This window comes from Mesoplodon bidens (assembly GCF_964165515.1).
Source record: "Mesoplodon bidens genome assembly, chromosome: 1".
NCBI lineage: Eukaryota > Metazoa > Chordata > Mammalia > Artiodactyla > Ziphiidae > Mesoplodon > Mesoplodon bidens.
Window position 1 is genome coordinate 34,322,171 of NC_138176.1, and position 22,783 is coordinate 34,344,953.

General features: G+C 41.1%; 1 protein-coding gene across 4 annotated transcripts in view; it reads right to left on the bottom strand.

The window, feature by feature from the left end:
* The window catches only part of PLCE1 (phospholipase C epsilon 1), a 312,833-nt gene that overhangs the window by 259,756 nt on the left and 30,294 nt on the right, over positions 1-22,783 (bottom strand). For all 4 annotated transcript variants that reach the window (XM_081236637.1, XM_081236638.1, XM_081236639.1 and 1 more), the window contains exon 2: positions 12,564-14,120. In XM_081236637.1, the coding sequence (XP_081092763.1) occupies positions 12,564-13,769 (1,206 nt within the window). In that variant the 5' untranslated portion in view covers positions 13,770-14,120. The remainder of the gene's footprint in view (positions 1-12,563; positions 14,121-22,783) is intronic.

Sequence of the window (22,783 nt, forward strand, 5' to 3'; positions counted from 1 at the left end):
AAGATAGCACAGACATACTGGCCTCTACCATTCCACCATAAACTCTTCTAGGCCAGGTGCTGTACCAGGGATCTATGCATCCCAGGAACCCTAAAGGCATTAGGTTCAGAATCAGCTGACATTAACAGACCACCTACTATGTGACAGGCTGTTTCACACATTTTTATCCTATTTTAGAGATGAGAAGACAGAGTCTTTAGAGATCCAGTTTCTAGTTCTGTGTCTTCCACCATTAGCTATGTGAACCTGGTCAAATAGCTTCACCTGTCTAGGGGCTTGGCTACTTTATCTATAAAATGAGGAGCTGAATAAAGTTATAAAAGATGGGCCTTGGGTTTCCTTGGTGGCGCAGTGGTTGAGAGTCTGCCTGCTGATGCAGGGGGCACGGGTTCGTGCCCCGGTCCGGGAGGATCCCACATGCCGCGGAGCAGCTGGGCCCGTGAGCCATAGCCACTAAGCCTGCGCATCCGGAGCCTGTGCTCCGCAAGGGGAGAGGTCACAACAGTGAGAGGCCCGTGTACCGCAAAAAAAAAAAAAAAAAAAAAAGATGGGCCTTCCAGCTCAAGAATTCTGTAGTTCATAAAGTTACCAAATACTTATTTTATATTCACCTAGAAAAGCATTCACGCTGGACCAATTTAATTTGTTTATATTTCAGACCATTGGAACTCAACAGATTGCACCATGCTGAGCACATAATGTATAAATCTAAGAGAAAAAACAATTGTAGCTTTGGGCTTCAGTAGCTCTTCTGATTCTCTTCCACATGGTACTACCCAGGATCATCACACATGGTTGAGAGTGTTGTGCCCCGTATAAGGGTACCTGGCCAAGAGGGATGAAGAAGATGGGGCCAAATTTCAATCTTCCCTCTGGCATAAGCTTTGTGCTCATGAGGCTGAGTCCAAACCAAAGGTGCGTTATGGGTTTGTGGGAGCCTCTGAACTATCCATCAATGCTGAAGGGAAGCAATGAGCCAGACTGTGAAGCAATGGCCAAGTTTATATTGAAGTTGTTTTATATGCAGGACTTGTAATTTTACCTTTGCTCAAAACATTGCCAGACACCTCATTTCACCTCAGGTCAGTTTATAAGACCCTCAATAAAACCAATCCTATCTTTCATAGTCACACATCAATACTGACCCAAACCACCATTAACCAGGATGCTTGAATGGACCGTTTTGAAAATTTCAATCCAAGCTCAAAGGATTAAGACATTTTGCATAATGGCAGCATGAATGGAAAACAGAGAGAGCCTTTTGAGATGATTCCTTAGAAAGAGAAAACCCTTATTTAGCTGCACATGCCCTGGTGTTTAAAATACATCTATTTAATTACCTCACACTTCCAAATCATGGTAGCTACCAAATACTTGCCAAAATACAGAAAAACAAAAACTTTGGGAAAAATACTTGCTGGATCCCCATTCTGGGTTTCTAATGTGTTATCTTTACATGTGGACAGTTCTTTGCTGCCATTATCAAGTCATTCATTTTGAGGCTCCTGATTTTTCTAGCAACAAATTAGATTTGCACTAGTTCACTCACAATGCTTTTCTTTTAAATTGTGATCCATAACTACCAAGTCTAATCATTCTGGATTTCCTGCGTCAGTCTCAATTTCAAATATTCTGCCCTTCTCTCCTCTCAATAAAAAGTTCCCAGCTTTTTATTTGGAAAATATGGTTGCCACAATAATGGCATTACCCTCACAAAATATCAGTAATGCCAGTCACACCATCATCACGGTGTCCATATTTGGTTTGTGGCCCTCAAAAGAAGAACTGGCTGGTCCATCCAGGGCCTGAGACCATTTTCATGGCTTAATTGAAGAGAAAAATAATGCATTTGCTACCAAACAAGCTTTGGATTCACCGATTCAGAACTCAAATGAACTTTCCCCTTGTTCTGGAGAGAGTCTTTCAAGGCTAAGAAATTACTATTTGATGGAAGGGTACACAATCTGGAAAAACTGAAGTCATGTGGCTTTCCCACTGCCAAACTCCTACATGCTGGCTCTTGAGACACATCCACACTCACTATTAAAGTTTCACCATTTATAATTTGGTGCTAAATCTTTCTGAAGCTAGGCTACTCAGCATGGTCTACTGAAAAAATTGATTCCTTATTCTATCAAAACATAGGGATAAGACCAACTAGGTGTCGGTGATAAAAGTTACCCAGTCTCAAGTTGAAGATGATGTTATTAAAATTAGGCTGGCACCATGAAAGGGAAACCAAAGGTGGGATTTCAGCAAGCAGGTTCCACACTCTATGCTTGCAGCATTTCTGAAAGGATACAGCTGATTCTGGCTTTGTTTTGCTGTGTCTGCAGTAGTTTTTGAGTCCCTTTTTCTCCAGGTACCTCAATCTGAATCCTCAGAGCATGGAGTAATAAAAGTTGTAACTGGGGGGAGATTTCATAACGTTGGCCAAGCACTTGAATACACAACCAACTCATTTTTTTTCTCCAGCCCCACAACCTTGTGAAGTATGTGAAAACTTCATTTTAATGGTGTGATTATGGAAAGAAATGTTACTGAGTAATGTTTTTCATACTCAGGTCAGTTGCTCAGAATCTTTGAAGGGTCAGAGAAAACTTGAAATTAAAATGGAAAAATACTGAATTATATTCCCGCTAGTTTTGGTTATTTCAGTGTGATCATGAATAAGCTATAGATTCTGAGTCAGATGTGTGCAGTTTGCTTTGGACTTTGTTCTTGCTTACTTACTTATAAAACTTTTAAAATGTCCTTCTAAATTACAGCAATTCAGTAAAAAATCCAAACCTTTGGGCTTGGTTTCTTGCCCCTTGCAGGCTGAGTCATAAAAAATAAATCTTAGCCATTTCAATAGCCAACAGGCCCCTCACATTAAGAATTGGTATTGTTCCCCATGTCTCCCATTTCATCCAAAGGTCACACCCAACTCACATTTGAAGAAAGAAACAGCTCAAGGATTCATCCAGCTCAACATTTGCACATTTAATAAGAGAGCAGAACCTCTGCCAAGTTACCGGGATGAGTTACATCAGAATCTTCCAGGGAAACTTCTGAGGAGCTGTTATGAGCATGGGTTATGGAGGTAGGCAGACCTGGTTCAAGTCCTGACACTGTGTGAGCTTGGTCCCGTTACTTATTATGAGCATGAAATGAGGATGTCCATAATATCAGTCTCGTAGACAGTTGCTGTGAGCATGAAAGGAGGGAAAAGAGCAAAGACATCTGGGAAGCCCAGGGCCTGGCACCCTGTGAGAGCCCACTAAGTGCTTGCTGATGTACTGCTCCAGGCATTTCAGGGCTTAGCCAGTGATGCAGGAGCATCTCTCCTCTGTCCTGCCATTACTCCAAGTGTTAAAGTGGCAAGTTTCTCTCCAAATCAAACCTCCAGGAGGTACTTCTGGGTGAGGCAGAACACTCACTCACCCCAAAATCCATGGCTGGGACTTAAATCAGCAAGCCATAGCCTGCTGGGGTTTTTAACAGGAAACATTAAGTTAATATATGCAAATCATATACACAGTGTCTGATACGAAGTAGGCAATGAGTCCATGCTGCCCTCAATTTCCTTTATACCCAAAGGAATTAAAATCCCAGGTCCTAATGTGACTTGCTTAAGGTCACACAACCAGTTGATAGTAGAGCTGGAACTGGTACTTAGGTCTTTTTGGAGGGGGTGGGAAGGTGCTACCTCAGGTCTATTATTGAGAGTATTAAGGGGTCAAGATGGGTTGAAGGAACTGGCCAAACACCTCCCAAACTCCAACAATGATCTCCTCAACTAACAAACATGGCATGCTGTCCCCATCTCTTTACCACCAACATCATCCCTGACCGTGACTGAGAAACAGAAGCTAGATGCCCTCTGGTCCATGACGGCAATCTGCCTGTATGGACTGGGGGTTCTGAAGGGCAGGGACAGAGCTCTTGGGTCTTGACGGGAGGGGGCTTTCTTTCCTCCCTGGCCCATTGCGGATAACAGCAGAATCAGGTGTTCCCTTATAAACACAAAACATTTGGAAACTTTCTCAAGGGTCTTTACAGCCAGTTGAAATGGTGGGCCAGGAATAAGGAGGTCCAAACATGTCCCTTCTTTGTCTTTTTGGCAAAATCTGTGGAGGTGACAAGCATGGATCTCTGGGTTCACAGGACTGCAAAAGATCCTTTTGAATATCAATGGAAAATTCTGATTCTGTCCTAGGCACTGCACTAAGGAACTGGTTCCAACCTCTGAGGGTCAGGGGAAGGATAGCTAACAAGCTTGCACTGGGTCTGGGGAAGGAGAGAAGACACCGTAAGTGGGTGGAAAGCACCTTTATTCATTTATAATTCAGGGAGTCATTCAAGAAATACGTATTGAGTACTGACTGTCACAGAAACTCTGTACTGGGATCCGTGGTAGGGGGAGGGGACTGGTAGTAAAGACCATGGAGAGAATGTGAAATCTAAGCTCAGGAAGGAAGGATGGGTAGGAATTAGCCAGGTAGAAAGGGGTGTTCTAAGCCAGGGGAAGGCAAACTTGCTGTAGAGGACCAGATAATAAATATTTTAGTCTTTGCAGGCCATACAGTCTGGATTGCAGCTACTCAACTCTGCTGTTACAGGGAGAAATCAGCTGTAAACAACACATAAAGGAACAGGTATGACTGTGTTCCAATAACTTTCATTGGTGAAGAGTAAAATAACTTTCACATGTTATGAAATATTATTATTCTTGTGATTTTTTTGAACCCTTTAAAAATGAGGAACCAGGGCTTCCCTGGTGGCGCAGTGGTTGAGAGTCCGCCTGCCGATGCAGGGGACACGGGTTCGTGCCCCGGTCCGGGAAGATCCCACATGCCGCGGAGCGGCTGGGCCCGTGAGCCATGGCCACTGAGCCTGTGCGTCTGGAGTCTGTGCTCCGTAACGGGAGAGGCCACAACAGTGAGAGGCCCGCGTACCGCAAGAAAAAAAATAAAAATAAAAATGAGGAACCATTCTTAACTTATATTTTAAGAATATCTGTATTAAGGTATATGGGTGTTTAGTCAAGGCCATTCCTGAACTAGGAAGATAATATGCATTTCTAAAGCAAAGATACTCTTAGACACTCATACCCAGGGCTGGAACTAGGGTGAGACAAGAAAGCTGCCTAGGGCTCAAAATTTAAGGAGGCACTCACTAATAACTACAGGGTTGGCACTTGCAAGACCCTGCCTCCTTAAATTTTGCACCCTAGGTACCTGCTTGTCTCAGCCCAGGCCTGGCCCTGCTGCACCTGTGCATGATGGAGCATGTTACTATGAAGTGGTGACATCCTCCTCAACCATCACTGCCTCAGATGCCTTCCTTGTGATGCACAAGTTTGCAGGAGACCATCTGGTTCCCAGCCACTGCTCTGTGGAGCAGAATTTGGATAATTAGAAAAATGACCTATATGCATGATAAAAAGCTTGGGCAGAAGAGGAAGGAGAAACTATGCAGACTGGAGTTTGGAGAGAATTGTGGGGAGAAGGAAGATAGAAAGTTTTACTTGAAAGTTGTTGCTGGTCGTGTAGTGTAAGAAAGACTAAGAATGAGATCAATATCCAAAGGAAAGGTTTAACAAGATTCACTGTGCATTAAAATTGGAAGCCTTCTTTGCTGCCCTCTTGACTTTCATTCATTATATCTATACCTATACATATATCTAGTTATATATTGCAAATCACAATCTGATAATGGACTTATATCCAAAATACATAAAGAATTCAATAATTTAAAAAAAATTTTTTTAATGGGCACAGGATTTGAATAGGCATTTCTCCAAAGATGCATACATGGTCAACAAGTACATGAAAAGATGTTCAACATTACTAGCCATCAGGAAAATGCAAATCAAAACCACAATAAGATATCACTTCATACCCACTAGGATGGCTACAAGCAAAAGATGGTCACTAAGAAATGTTGGTCAGAATGTGGGGGAATTAGAACGCTCACACATTGCTGGTGGGAATGTAAAAAGCTGCAGCTGCTTTGGAAAAAGGTCTGGCAGTTCCTCAAAAAGCTAAGCACAATTATATGACCCAGCAATTCCACTCATAGTTATATACTCAAGAAAACATATGTCTACACGAAAACCTGTACACGAAAGTTCACAGCCAAAAAGCAGAAAAAAACCCAATGTCCAGCAACTGATGAATGGATAAAGAAAATGTGGTATATTCACACAATGGAATATTATTCAGCAGAAAAAAGTCACATAGTACTGATACATGCTACAATATAGATGAACTTTGAACCCTGAAAATATTATGCTCAGTGAAAGAAGCCAGTCACAAAAGACTACATACTATATGAGTCCATTCATATGAAAGTCCAGAATAGGGAAATCTATAGACATGGAAAGTAGATTCGTGGATGCTTAGGGCTGGGGGAAGGGGGGAAGGGGTGGAGAGAATGGAGGGTGATAGCTAAAGGGTATGGGGGTTTTTTTGAGGTGATAAAAATGTTCTAAAATTGTGGAGATGGTTGCATACATATGTGAATATACCTCAAACCACTGGATTATATACTTTAAATAGGTAAACTGTATGCTATGTGAATTGTATCTCAATAAAGTCATTTTAAAAAGGGAAAAAAAATCAAAGCATTTCTCCTTCCCTCCAAGGAGGTCTATTGGGTTTCAACGTATGGGCTCTCCTTGAAGATCATTGTGTCTTTGTGTTGCTGAAGGCAGAGGTGGTTTTCTGCTGAGTTCTTTCTGAGGGTTTGAGGGGTGATGGCCTAAATGAGAGGGAAGGGGTTGGGGTTCAAGGGCTGAGTGCTGGGGTTAGGGATTTGGATAACTGAGGTCTGTTAAGACCCTTGTTTAATCTGAGGCTCTGAATGCATCCAGGTCCACTGCTACAACAAAAAACTACTGGATGGGGCTCTTCAGGGTCAGAAAATGACCTTAGCACCATTGTCTGAGAAGAGGTTTTCAGGGAAGATCCTGCCTGAGCCATGAGTTGGTCTAGTCATGGAGGGTCAGGGGATGGTCACCGCCCCCTCCCCCCATTGCCAAAAATGCTTCAGTCCTTGAGTGTTGAATCCGCATCACTCCAGGAGGCCTATAAGCCCTAAGGGGACTGCTGTACTTGAGTCAGCACCGGGGGAGGTGGGGAGGGGAGGGGGGAAGAGGGCCACTTCATCATTCATGACCATGGGGAAGTCATTCTATGGGCAGCCTGAGTTCCTCCTGTGTAAAAAATGCACAGTGTGGGTTAGATCAGGCCTCCATCTGATGCTCTTATCTTTGCCCACGGGTTCTGATTCTTTTCAGGCCACATTTTAACCACAGCCCATTTCCAGGGATGGGGCAGGCCTTTCCAGCTGCTAATTCTCATTATGCAGGACATATGGGAAAAAGGAAGAAAAAGAAAAAAATCCTAATCTGATTGTGTCCCCAAGCTAACATAAGAATAACAGTTTATAGCAAAACTTAAAAAAAAAAAAAAAGAGTAACAGTGGCCATGAATACATTCACCTTAAACTACAGCCCAGGGTCAGTGTTTTTCATTCCTTTTTTTTTTTCTCTCTCTTTTGTTGCCAAATCCTAGACAAAGAGCTGGTGTAACTACCGAGATGTAGAAGTAAATTCATTCTAAACTGCTCCAATGCAGCTAATAAGGGAAAGCTGTCCTACTGACAGCCCATCACATTTTCCACTGATGCACTAGATGTGACTCAACTGCACAGGGGCTGGCTGGGAACTGGATTCCCTTTCACTGTGCTCAGCAGGAAGGGGCCAGCATTGTCCTATACCCATGTCATGACCCCGACATAATCCTTAGTAATGGAAGAGGAGGCCTGGCATGTCCCCAAGCACAGGCTTTCAGCTTACCTGGGCACCCTGTGAAATTTTAATTACTTCAAGGTCCAAACTGTACCCAAGTTGCAGGGAGACCAAATTTCCAGATAAGAAAACAAGACATGTTGCTATTTCAACTGCCATCTATTACAACACTGGACAGCAGGGCTCAAAGGATATTTGATCATCCATAACAGTTACAACTTAGAAGATGAATTTATTATCGGTTGGTCCCTTTACACATAATAGAGAAAATAAAGAACCCAGGACATATATGCTGACAAAGGCATTTATGTTAAACAGTCAAATATTTTTCACTGCCTCTTAAGTTTAATTTTCTCTGCTAGAGAATAGAATAAAATGTGAAGGAGAAAGACACATTTTAGAAGGCAGAAATCAGAATAGGGAATAGCGGCGTAGAAGCTGGTTTTTAATTTAGTTTTCCTAGTCTGATTTCTAAAAAGTAAAACTTCATTTTTTTCTATTTTGTTGTATATATTCTTTCACGGTAAATCCTCTTGTGGATCAAGGCAGGGAAACAAATGGAGCAATAAAACAGGACCTGGTGGGCTGTCTGCCCTGCCACCTTCACCTTCTCCATGTTCCATCATTCAGTGCACGGAGAGCTAGGTTACATGAGTGATTCCAGCAGAGGCAGGATCCTCTTGTACTTCATATTCAGAATAAGTCTAGGTACTTAAACTCCCCAAAATTCGGGCAAGGGGAGAATGTTTTTTTAAAGGGAAAGCACCTTTAACCAACATTTAACCTGGAGACTTCAGCCACTTGCCAAAATATGCCGTCTTGTTGAGCCAATAAATTGAAAGCAGGCAAGGGGGGTTGTAACTGAATAAGGGGTAGGTTTTAATTTTTTACGGGCAGGAGGAGGAGGATACCAATATGGTTAGTCAGTCAGCAAGCATTAATCCTCATTAATGTCTCCCATTCAAATCCATTCTTCCCTGCACAGCTGTGCAAACATAAATTAACTGGGTCATTTTGACCAAGGCATACAAGAAAAAAAATTTTTAATGTGAGGCAAAGGAACTAATTGGACAAATAACACATACTCTAAACGTGTGGGAGGGATTAAGCAAGCTACCACATCACAGATGGAAGGACATATCTTCAAATGCATACCACGGTAAACATCCCTGTGTGAGAAGGCACCAAAGAGTAGAAGGAGGTGGGGACAGTTCATGACAAAGCGCAAGATAACAGCCCCGGGTGAGAAGAGGGGCCAGGCACCGTGCAGAGGACTTTATGGTAGCATTTCATTTAATCCCCCAAGAACCATTATTCCCAGTTTACCTTTAAGGCAATTAGGGACAAGGAGGTTAAACAACTTGCCCAAGGTCATGTGGCCAGTAGGTGTTGGAGTCAAAGTCACAATTTCAATTCAGGGCGACTGACTCCAGAGACCATGATTCTAAGCATGGCATTGTCCTGTTTTCTTAATACTTGGCATCGTGCTTGCACTATGGAGAGTATACAAAAGGTAGGGTCATTTCTTGACCTTAATAAACTTACAATCTGATTGGAGAGCCAGGACGGACACGTGAAATAATCAAAGAACAGGAACAGGAGCATAACCTTGGGGGTCTGCAGTTTTTTTAGGTGGAGGATAGAATTTACAGGAGCAGGGGAAAGGGGCTATAATTCATCTGTGCAACTTTTGAGAAGGATTTCCACCAGACTCAAACTAAAGAATGAGATGCAGAGACAATACGATACTTCAGAAAATACTGATTCATTCCTGCCATGTTTGAGTGTTCAAAAAAGGCTCTCCCTTTCAGAAATTACCCTTAAGAAAGGACAGGAGAATAAGCAACAATGTCATACTTGTATAGCACAGGAAACTATATTCAGTATCTTTAATGGAAAAGAATATGAAAAATAATATATATATATACAAATAAAACAATCACTTTGCTGTGCACCAGAAACTAACACAACATTGTAAATTAACTACCAAAAAAAAAAAAAAAAAAAGAACGAACGAACAAACCAACAAACAGGAGGACAATTGGCCCATCCCCCAGCTTCATCTTTAGGGTTAATAAAAATGCCCACAGCCTCCAGGAAGCCCAGACAGAGAGAAGGAGAAGTTCCTGAGGTTTACTCTGCAGGAGGTGTGGCAGGCTCTCCCAGCCTCCAGAGACTAAGAAGCAGGAAAAAGATGATATGCATCATCTCTTTGGTTCTTTTCTTTGGAAATTACCCATCCCAAGGCCTCTGACAGACAGAAAGGGACAGGTTTCAGCTAGGAACCAGTGAACATTCTCAGAAGAAGTGGCAGGGCTCCAGAAACTGGAGGAATGAATAAAGGCATGCCAAAAATTATTGTGAAATTGACATCAGATTCATGACCCTCATGACTGTATAAGTGTGTGGGGAACTCTGATAATGGTTTCAAGCCATCTACTTCCATTTACTTTGCTGTATTTAAATTTCTGTTGTGTTCTTAATGTTAAGTTTCAAGTGTACATGGATTTTAAAATCAATGCATTTTTAAGTGGGTTGACATGTTGCCATCAGCAGCAGTTTCATGGTGAGCACTGGACAAGTCACCATAGTGCAGGCAGGACACACATTCCTGGAATGAGCTTTTTTCTCCTGTGTGGACAAAATTCTGTCAGAAGAGCTGGGGAACATGTGGGTAGCTGACACCAACTCTTGACTCAGGTTTCATGAGGAACCAGATGAAGATTCAAAACCAAATCCCTTGACACTTGCTGGGTTGAACTGCTCATCAAATGTACAGAGAGAAGGGCCTGCAAGCTGTCACTTTTCAGGCAGGCTCCCAGGGCAGCCCTGACACTCCTGAGAACCAGAGCTGGGTCAGGGAATTTAGGGCAGAGCAAATATTCCCAAAATGTCCTGACCAAAAAGCAAAGAGCCCAGTTTAAGCTCCTGGTCAGTGGTTCTCAACTCCATAGAATCATAGAACCACCAGGGGAACTTTGAGAAATTATTCATGCTGTGCCCTACCCCAGTGGTTCTGATTCAGAGGGTCTGCGGTGGAGCCTGGACATTGATTCTAACACATAACTAGGGTTAGAGCCACCGCGTGGAACAAGAGAAGTCTGAGATACTATGAGCATTAGTGAGTAGGGCTACTCAATCAACATACCGTGAAAAGAACAGAATTCTTTCTTTCCTTTGAAAGCTTAATCTAAATTTTATATCTTTCTTGATCTTGAGAAACTAAGAGTGTGAGTTGCCTGGATTACAGGTCCTAGTTATACCGCTTAGTAGCTAAGTGACTGTGGGCAAGGTACAGAATTTCCTTGAGACTCCGTTTTCTTAGCAATACAATGGGGTTAATAATCAGACCATATCAGAAGGTAGTTGAGATGACTGCATGAAATCAAGTGTGTAAGTTATTTGGCCCAATGCCTGGCACATGTAAAATGCACAATAAACATTAGCTCCCATGGTTGAAGATGATTAAAATAAAAATATACTAGTCATATTTCAATAAAAGGGATGTTCTAGACCAGGTTTTATTTACTGGGCCAGGTTTTAAGGAACTGTGTAAAACTGAAATGCAAGAGTTATAGAAAGGGTTCTTCCATGAAGATCAGTTGAAGGAAGTAGGGCTATTTAGCCAGAGAAGGGAAAAACCGAGATGATACATGGTGCTGGCTTCCGATGCAAGGATCAGGTCCAAGAGTGGGCAGCTAATTGTGTGCATTTCTAAAGCAGGAATCTTAACTTAAAGAGGGAGAACTGTGGATAGAACTCAGAGAGCCCAGAAATTTGGATTAAAAAATTTTTTTTATTAATCTCAAATAGAAATTTAGAATTTCCTTCAGTTATGAATGTAAGCAACACACTTCAGTAATACTAGCAGTACCTGTGATTTTTGTCACCAACAGAAACCACAGATATTTCCATATATTATAGTCATGGAAGAGACCTAAAATAGTATTTATAATTAGGGTGACCAACTGCTCTGGTTTGCCCAAGACTGAGTGGCTTCCCAGAACATGGGACTTGCAGTGCTAAAACTGGTAAAGGCCCAGGTAAACCATTCCCTACTAACATTCAACACTACTTTGAAATTATGATCTTTATCACATTGCTAGATGCCATTATTGCATTATGCCATTATGGTACTCTGCTATATTACAATTTCAAAATTATCTTGATAAATGTATATCCACATAATCTGTGTCTTTTATGATCCTTTGTACTTCGTTTGATGCATTTAAAAGTGCTCTTCTCAGTTTAAAGACTTTACCAAATTGCCAAAAGGGCCTATGGCATAAAAAGGGTGAAGAGGGAAGAAACTGGGAGCATTGGCTAGAAAACGGAGGAAAACAGATTTAAGTTCCTTTAGGCCTTGCAACCTAAAAGCAAACAATGAGTTACATGGTAGAAGAGGACAGAAACATGTATCTCCAAAGGACACAACTAGACAATCAGTTGAGGGAGCCATTTTCCCACTCCCAGCTGTCTCCATCTTATAATCCTGTGTACAGTAACCAGGGGCTCTCCCTAATTTCTCCTATCCTGATGACATATGTATGTGTATTTTGTTACTTATATTGTTGTGGCATTAACACAATCTTGATAGCTATCAATTCCAGTATCTGTTAGGTCTACTAGTTTCCAAAAATTACAAATGCTTCCTCTAAGAATCATTTGCCAGAACTGAAAATTTCCCATGAATTAAGACAATGGAGATTTGGATTTTTAAAAAATCAACTTTAAAGAATTGATCAAAAGAAACTTTAACTCTTACCGGATACCACTGGGCTTCTGACAGACATTGGCTCCCATCTTGCCTAGTCACCACTGTTGACAGCCGTTCCATGACTCTCCCACAAGGCAGTAAGAGACCGTTTCTCTTCCGATCAACGTAACTCCAAGCCCCCAGCCCAATGTGACCAGAAGGCAGAGTTCTCACAATTGCCCTTGTCCCAGTGTATACAGATTTCTTTACTTCCTTGTCATTTTTACAAAATCTCCTCACTAGCCAAGTGGACCGCTCCTTCTTGCTTTTGAATAAATCTTCTTCTACATCTTCACAATTATCAGGGAAGTCCTCAAAATGGCTCAGAAAGGTCTTGGCAGGTGGACTGCCAGTAAAATCCTCCCCGCAAAAGATGTCACTTGAACATACTACATCGGCCTTCGGGCAAGAGCCTTCAAAGCACAAGTATTTGTCATTCAAGGGGTCACAATGATCATACTGCAGCTGCCTATTCTTACTGTCACAGTTACTTCCCAATTCCATCAGTTTACAAGTATACGCCATGTAATTGTTCTTTTGTTCCCCACCAACAGCAGGTAGTACACAGTTTCCACAATCATCCAAAATCAAGTTATCTGATAGGGGACAGAAAGTGTCTGACATTCTTCTGTCAACTTCATACTGAAAGTGAAATAGCGCCATGGTGCTGTCAGGGTGTGCCCTGCCCGTCTCTACGATGGCTGATTGAGTTCCTAATGGACTAATAATGCCCGCTGGAGGTCCGTCTATCTCCAGTTGAATTCCAGGGAACACCTTTCTTTCCAGTGAAGAAGGGATTCCAGTTTCCAAACACAGGCCTTCCTCTGTGGTAGAATCACACGTTTCATAAACCTGGCTCTGAGGAAGGCCACACTGATGGTTTTTCAGTATGTTGTTGCAGTTAATGTTAAGGTTTTTCACAGAGTCTGGTATGCTTTTCTCCCAGCACTTTTCATTACTGTTCTCATCACTCGTTATTTTCTCCCTTGCTACTGAGAGAATCTGGGGCAAGTTGCTTCCAGAAGATTCTTCTGTAAGTTTGGTCAGTTGTGAGATGGTATGAGAAGTCTCCCCGCTCTGCCTGACAGGATGCGCCTTTGGAACACTGATGTCTGAGACCTTATCATTACTTTCATCTACAGCCGACTGAGCAGATATCACTTTTCGCTGAGTCACAGGTCTGAGAACAGAAGCTGCCATTTCTTCAGAAGTCATCTTGACCAATGAGCAGGCTTTAGCTATTGCTGTTTCTCCCCATTTGTGATCATGTCAAAATGTTAATAAAACTATGGGTTATTAAAATAATCTCAGGTGTATAAGCCCTCTGAGAAACAAAGTGACAATTCCTTCATTTAGGTGCATTAAGATCCAAATAAATTTCCCCAGGTATCACTTCCTACCATGTGCAGTATGCTCTTCTACATCAAGGTTTTAAGGTGGTAGATCAATTTTCTCTCTTTGGTCATTTGAAGCAGTTCTTTCGAAGACTTTTATTCGACATTGCATTCTGTAACCTCTGATTCATCACTGGCTTACAATGATTTAAAAATCCAGTTCGAATGTATCCTGTGAGAAAAAGAGATAATATCAAACACTGTGGCACTAAACAGATTTTCAAAAATGAACTCATAATTCTAAGCTAAAGCAAAATATGAATCCATTTTGAGTAAGGAGTTTTGCAATCAGAAGTTGGTATCATTTTTTGATTCAATATTTCAGAACTTCTGTTTCCAGCCAGAATGGAGTAACAGAGACCAGATTTATCTTTCTTCCTTAAACAACTGAAAAAAAATCAGAAAAAAATAATGAAATAATGATTTTCAGATATTGAACAACAGGCAACATAGAACAATGATCCCTGAACGAAGAAAAAAACAAATAAGGTGAGTGCTATAAATGCCCTAGCTTACAGCTTGAGAGTTTTTAGGCTACCGGGGAGGGAGGTGGGACCCAGATGAAACCCAACAGTGTGTCTAATTTAAAGAGAAGTAGTTGAGAATTCAACGAGGCCAAGGAAGTTAGAGAAAGAAGACACATGAAGTAGAGAGGAGCAAAGATAAGGATGATAGCAGGCTTCTCATAGGAACAATACAATCCAGAAGACAGTGGAGTAAACCTTTAAAGTACTGGGGGAAAATAAATAAATAAATAAATATGTGTGTATATATATACACTGCTTACTTAGATTTCTATATTCAGCAAAAATCTTTTGAAAACAAAAATGAAATGAGGACTTTTTAGACATATAACGCTGGAAGAACTCATCACTAGCAAACTTACATATAAGAAATGGTAAAAGAAGTCCTTTAGGCAGAAGGAAAATGATACCTGATAGAAATCTGAATCTATAAAAAGAAATAAAGAGTATGAAAAATGTTAAATATGTGGATAAATACAATTTTTTCTTACTTTTAAAATAACAATATAACTGACCATTTAAAGCAAAAATAGTAACAATGTATTGTGAAGTTACTAACAAATGCAGAAGTGAAATATATGACAATAATAGCACAAAGGTCAAGAGAGAGGAAATGGAAATGTATTGTTATAAGATTATTTTCTACATGAATTGGGATAACATTACTTAAAGTCAGGCTGTCATAAGCTAAAGATGTATACTATAAGCCCCAGTGCAACCACTTTAACAAAAAAAATATAGGAAATAAGTAAAGATATTAGAATCTTAAATTTTTTTTCAAATAATAAAAAAGAAGGCAGAAAAAAGGAAAAGGTGAACAAAGAACAGATGCAACAAATGGGAGACAAATGATAGATTTAAACCTTTCAAAGAGCATCTTTGGGCAGTGTTTCTAATTTTTTCCCATAAAGTATATACATTTTTAACTCCCTCTGTTTCATTTGAATAAATTATTCAGTTGAATGTCAATTGACATAAACATTTTCAATTTGTGAAAGACATTATTTAAAAAAATAATTTAGCCTATTTTATTCTCCAAATTATTGAACCCTGCTCTCCACTGGGAACTGTGTAATAGGCTAGAAAGCCAGGACCTGCTTGCAAGTCTATTAAGGAGAGAGAATTGAACAGATTTCAGTCCAATGTGGCAAGTGCAATTATAAAGGATATTCAAGGCACTCTGGGCCCATAGGGTGCCCATCACAAGTATACTGTTCCTTTATAGGTAAAGCTGTTCTTCCCAAGGCAACTGATGGCATTCAGGCTCTGCTGTCAACACCAGATTCACCCTGTCTTTGCTCTTTGCCACACAGATGTCCCTCTTCTCCTTGCTTCCTCCTTTTCCGCTCTTCCCTTCTTCTCTTACATATATGTCCCCTCAAGCAAGGACAGTCACAAACTCCCACCTGCTTTCAGCACATGCAGGTCTTCACAACCACCCTGAAGGATCAGAGGACACCCTATCGATCATATACATCACAGGGAACAAACCAACCCACCCAGAGCAGCAACGTCCTGATACAACATCCTAACCCTTTCCACCTTTTGTGTCTTCCTTCCAACTTGGTTTCTTTTTTATTTTCTTCGGAAAATGCCTCTCTTATTTTTGTAGATATATGCTCAGTATAAAACAATTCAAACAATGCAGAAAAACACACACAATTTTTTTTACCTTAACACAAATTCCACCACCCAGAGATAACCATGATTAATATTATGAGGAACTTCCTTCCAGAATGTTCCCTATGTATTAACATACAGAGATATAAGTATATAATTACACAAATACCAGATCATACTGTACATGCTGTTTTATACCTGCTTTTAAAAATTCAAAACATGAACAACTTTTCATGTCAAGAACTATACTGAATACTTTAATGGCTTATGGCACCAGCTTTCAATATCTTTGCTCCATTTTTTAGAGGAATGTAATTTTTCAAGCCAAAGCCTTCAGATTGACAGTTCATCCGTCCTTTCTAACCCATGAGGAAGGTAATTCAAGGTAGGTGCTGCTTAAGTCCTGTTCTAAGCATTTTATAATTCTTATCTCATATAATTCTCACTCAACTCTACCAGATAGTGTGATGGTCTTAAAATATGACCACAAATTCTGTGATGCTCCTCCTTTCAAAATGTGGAGACTGATTCCCCTTTCCTCGAATGTGGGTTGTACTTAGTGACGTCCTTCTAACCCAGACAATGTCATGGAAGTAACAGTGTGTGACTTCTGAGAATAGCTCATAAAAGTCATCGGAGTTTCTTCCTGGTTCTTCCTCTCTTGCTTTCTCTGGGGGAAATCAGCTACCATGTCATAAGGAGAGTTCCCTGTGGCAAGAACTGAAGCCTCCTGCCAATGGCTACTTGAGTGAGCCATCTTGGAAAGTAATCCTCCAACCTCAGTCAAGGCTCCACATGAAGGCAGCCTTAGTCGACTTCTTGACTGTAACCTCACCAGTGACTCAGAGCCAGAAGCACTCACCTGAGCCCTTTCCAAATTCCTGACCCACAGAAACTGTGAGATAATAAATGTTTATTGTTTTGAGGCATTAAGTTTTGGGGATAATTTGTTGCACAGCAATAAGTAACTAATATAGATGAGTTCCATCATTATCCACATTTGAGAGATTAAAAACCCAAGCAGAGAAAAGCTAAGTCACTTGCCAAAGATCACACAGCTGGAAAACGGTGAAGTCAGGATTCAAATCCAAGAAGCCTGACTCTAGAACCTATGCTCTTCTCCATAGTTATGCTGCTTTCTTTGCTATCTAGTCTAAAACCCCACAGGTTTGAATTTCTGATGTCCCCTGGCTACAGAGATCGATGGCTCCTGGGAGGATCCTCTTTTATTTGCATTTGTCTCTGGAAGAGGCTGAGGTTTCTGTTTTGCCTCCAGGTGTAACCAGGACTGAGCAACATCCCAGGAAAATGACTCCCTGGAGCACTGACTTGGCTCCATCTCACGTCATTCCTTTATTCGATAAATATTTATTGAGTACAAAATTAAATGAGGCAAGGATGTGCCCTTGATTTCCTTACAAGCTAATGCATCATCGGTTAAGATACAGTGCAAATAAGGTGATGATGATCCGGGTTAACACAGAGGAAGAGCATCTAAATCAGATGGTGGGCACAAGGTGGGAGTGAATGCAGGAAGTATTTCTTGGAAAAGATGATGACTGAGCTGAGGTATGAAAGACAAAACGGAGTTAGCTAGAAAAGAGGTGTACGGACTTTTACGAGAAGAGCAATTGTGGACTCTCCTAGAGAGAAACAGTAAGACACTGGCGCCTGGCAATTCCGGCAAATATTTTAACCACTTTGAGGCTTGATTTCCTCTCCTGTAAAATTGAAATAAAATCACCTACTCCATAAAACTGTGAAGGAAATGTTCTGAAAACCAAGAGTTCAGTGCAAATGTTTGTTATTCTATGCCTTGTAAATGTCTTGATGAGAGGAGATGACCAGAGTTTAGCAACTCTGTTGTATTTGTGACATGGTGTTGAATTACTTTTGCCAGATTCACACACTCCACTCCTCAGGTCCAGTCAAATTTGAATTTCTATTCTATAACTGGGATTGACTCCCTGAATCTCAGCTGCATGACCACAGCTGGTTATATGATCAATCTCGATCTGCCCTTACCACACCTATAACATTGGAATGAAACATACACGTTGCAAATGTCAGCAGTGCCTGGCCCATCAGTAAATGTTAATTTTCTACCTATCTCCTCTAGGTTGTCTTTAAGGGAAGTTGGGTTTGGTTAGAGCTATAGTTAGCATTAGACTGTTAACTGAAGAAAAGCTGAAGCCCGAATGAAGATCAGAGTCTAACAGATTTGAAAAAGAAAGGGATGGAAAAAAGGATTCTTCATTTCTTAGTGTGCACAGGTTTGTGGGGAAGATTGGAGAAGGGCCAGCCTGGGAGAGGTCAAACAATATGTGAGTTAAGAATATGGCAGAACAAGAGAAGACTTGTCAAGGTAGCATTTCCAAGCTAGAGATGAATTGGGATAGATAATGTGTCAAGGGAAATGACTGGCCAGGAAGTAAAGTTATGGAGATGCAGGGGGTGCTAGAAATCCTAGCCAATCCTAGCTAGAAATCCTAGCCAAATTTTGTAGTAAGACAAGAAAAAGAAATGCAAGTTATAAGAAGAATCAGGAGTGTCACAGAGTAAGTTTTCAGCTTCAGAGTAGGGGGATATCAGTCATAAATAACCTTGTTGATAGGTTTCCATAGGCTAAATCAGGGGGTTAGCAAACTATAGCACCAGGCCAAAATCTGGCCTGCTATCTGTTTTTGTAAATAAAATTTTGTAGGAACACAGTCATGGCCATTCATTTATATAATGTCCATGGTTACTTTCACATTACAGTGGTAGAGTTGAGAAATTGTGACAGAGACCATGTGACCTGCAAAGCCAGAAATATTTACCATCTAGCCCTTTATAGAAAAAGTTTATCAAACTACACACTAAATAAATGAGTTAACAAAATGCCTGTTTAGAGCCAGAAAACTAAGCGTGAGGTTTATTAGCCATTTTCATATATTTGAAGAACTGAGATGAGGAAAAAGGCTTGTTTCATAGTTTTAAAAGGTAAGATCAGGGCCAAAACAAATGAATTATTGGGGAGGCATGCTTTGGCTTAGTTTGATAAATAATTCCCTAACTTTTAGAGCTGTTCCACAAAGGACAGGCTATCTTGGATAGCAGCCTTCTCCTCATTGTTGACAGAAAGATTTAAACAGGAGAGGTAACGATGTTCAGCATAGTAGGTATTCAATGTCTGTTGAACAAATAATAGAGTGAATGAATGACTGCCTATAATGTTTAATTATAAAAACAATGGCTAATACTTATTGAGCATGTATTGTATGTCAGGCATGTTCTAAGCACAGTGTACGTATTATCTCATTTCATCTTCATCCTTTTTTTTTTTTTTTTTTTTGCGGTATGCGGGCTTCTCACTGTTGTGGCCTTTCCCGTTGTGGAGCACAGGCTCCGGACACGCAGGCTCAGCGGCCATGGCTTACGGGCCCAGCCGCTCCGCGGCATGTGGGATCTTCCCGGACTGGGGCACAAACCCATGTCCCCTGCATCGGCAGGCAGACTCTCAACCACTGCGCCACCAGGGAAGCCCTCATCTTCATCTTTTATCTCATAAAATTATCAGTAGGGTAACAGAGACTTGCTAATTGTCCCCCCAAATCTGTTCTCATTTTCCTCAATAATAGAACTTTTGAATTTTAATGAAGTATATGGCCATCCCTTTATTAGCCTCCCGTACAGCTAGATGTAGTAATACAAGTAAGTTAGTGCTAATTAGATATAAGCAAAATGGTTTGCTACTTATGGACAGTGTCCTTGAAGGGAGAGAGTGTGCCCTTCTCTTCCTCCTCTTTCTCTCTTCTGCTGGCTGCAGGGAAGGCATGATGGCTGGACCTAAAGCAGCCATATCAGACTGTGAGGTAAACATGAGAATAGATGCCTTGCATAGCAAAGAAACAAGATAGAAGCCACTGTGCCTGTTTCCTAGATTTGGAAGAGAGAAAAATAAAACGCTATCTTCTTTAAGCTACCACTATTTTAGGTTTTCTGTCACAGGCATCCAGATCTGTTCCTAACTAATAAAGGTGAGTACTATTGTCGTCCCCATTTTATGAATGAGGCTCAGAGTATTTGAGTGACTTATCTAAGAGTACAGAGGAGTGTAACAAGAAGCTATATAGAAAATTCCTGCATTGGAGGGAAAGTTATAGTCCCTAATTCCTACTACAGCTCCAATTTTATGCTCTTAAACCAGATGGAATGCTTTGTGTCATAAAAAATAGTAAAATTAGAAAAATATTAAATACAAGCATATTGTCTTTTCTAACTGTAGGTGTTGGAAGGAGGTGGAGTATAACAACAACAACAAAAAACTAATCTACTAGACAACTGTCAATTATTTATTAAGCACCTGTTATATTCCACAGGGTTCAGAAAGCAAGATGGCCAAGGACCAGGGGATCAGTAAAGCTCTGATGGAGGGAGATTTGAGCTGGAACTTTACAAAGAGGTAGCAATTATTTTTATCCATATTCGGGTAGAATGAGCATTGTAAAGAAAGTTGAAGAAAATATAATGCATAACCATGAATTCATCTGAAGCTCGTAGGAGAACATTTCAACTAATCAAAGAAACTGAAAATTGCTCAGTAATTTCACCGTCATGGAAGAGAAATACTAGGGTAACCATCAAAGTTGGTAACAGAATAGTTCTATTTGCATCTTAACTTACAGGATTTTATAGAGTCCCTTTGAGTATCATGTGTATGACAGACAAACAACCATGCCACAGTTATTTACTTATGCATGCTCTTCTCCAAAGTCCACTCAGCAAAGAGATTAAAGAAAATATTATGTCTGCACAACCCTTTCCTCCCTTTCTCCCAACCACAGGCACATGGAGTGCACAGTTGTAGGTGTATGCACACACCCACACCCAAACTCTGCATGATATGAGTCAGTCTTCACTCTTTCTTCTCCGGTGAATGTCTGCTGTTCCAGCCTCTCCTGACCTCCTCTCTCTGAACTATGATGACAGAAATTCCTTAAGTCACAAAGAAACAAAAATTTTAAGACACTCCCAAAAGGCACTGGTGTACCCATCTAGATCATTTTCCGAGACCCCAACGACTTAACCCTTTGTGACTTCTACTCTCTTTATTAGAAAAGTTTCAGAGTTTGATGCTAGACTTATGACCCAGAAAACTCAGAGAGACCTTAATCTTTCTACTCTGTGTACACTGGATATCAGGAGTTGATTTGATAGGTGGATGAGAAAGTTACACAAATAAATATTTTTGAATGAATACATTGATAGGTCTGCCAATATAGTAACATGGAGGATCACAAAAAAAGTTTGTCTATACAGGTTAATTCTCAACTGTAAAACTCCCAAGGAAAGGAAATCCTCACTGTAAATACAGCCTCCAGTCAGCTTGCAAATTGCCCCTTCTCTCCCTATTGCTCTTCCAGAAATACAGGGATACAGACATTAATAGAATGTAACTTTAAGCCAAGAGCAGAGGCAAATAGGATTATGGTGTTGACACTCACAGGACGCATGCACACAGAGATTCATGGTTTTTTTGTGTGTGTGTGTGGTACGCGGGCCTCTCACTGTTGTGGCCTCTCCCGTTGCGGAGCACAGGCTCCGGACGCGCCGGCTCAGCAGCCATGGCTCATGGGCCCAGACGCTCCGCGGCATGTGGGATCTTCCCAGACCGGGGCACGAACCCGTGTCCCCTGCATCGGCAGGCGGACTCTCAACCACTACGCCACCAGGGAAGCCCAAGATTCATGTTTTTGATAAGATGATAAGAAGAGAGAAAAGTGGGCAGTAGAAGATGGTATTTGACCCTCCATGATTTAGTCCCAATCAATTTTTTCCAGTTTCATCTCTGACCAATACCCTCAAGGAAAAGACATCCTGTCACACTGTTCTTTTTGCCCTTTATTGAACCAGCCTAGTACTTAATGCGTCTTGCATTTCCCTTACTACTGTCTTCTAACTTAACTAAGACTCCATCACCCAGCTTAAACAGCATCTCCTCTCTATAGCCCTCTCTGATGCTTACTTGTCAGCATTAATTGCTCTCATCTGTGTTTCCCATAGTTCTTCCCACATCTCACCATAGCATGTCACAGCACACTATATTGTAGTTATTGATAATGTAGGACCCCTGCATGGATTGAGAGCTTTTGAAAAACAAAGACCTTGCATCTTCAAACTTAAGGAGTTTTATAGAGACCCTGCACCCCACATTCCTGGCTTATACCTAGGCATATACTTGGTCTCAAAAGGCATTTGACTCTCTCCTTCCATGGCTATTTGAGCCCAATCCTTGCCCCTTAGAACCCATTAGAACTTAAGAGATTCCCGTCTCCCAAATTCTAACCTCCTCCTCTTTCAATCCATCCCATTCAATTTTTAGAAAAATCTTCCCCAAACACTATTCTCATCCCTTCATCCACGTCAGTTGAGAAGGAACAGAGCGTCACATTATTTAGTGTGGCAAATCCAAACCTTACCCCAATCCTCAAGAATATTATCAATCTGGGACTTCCCTGGTGGTGCAGTGGTTAAGAATCTGCCTGCCAATGCAGGGGACACGGGTTCAATCCCAGGTTCAGGAAGATCCCACATGCCGTGGAACAACTAAGCCCGCGAGCCACAACTACTGAGCCCACATGCCGCAACTACTGAAGCCTGCACACCTAGAGCCCGCGCACCGCAACGAAGAGTAGCCCCCGCTCTCCAC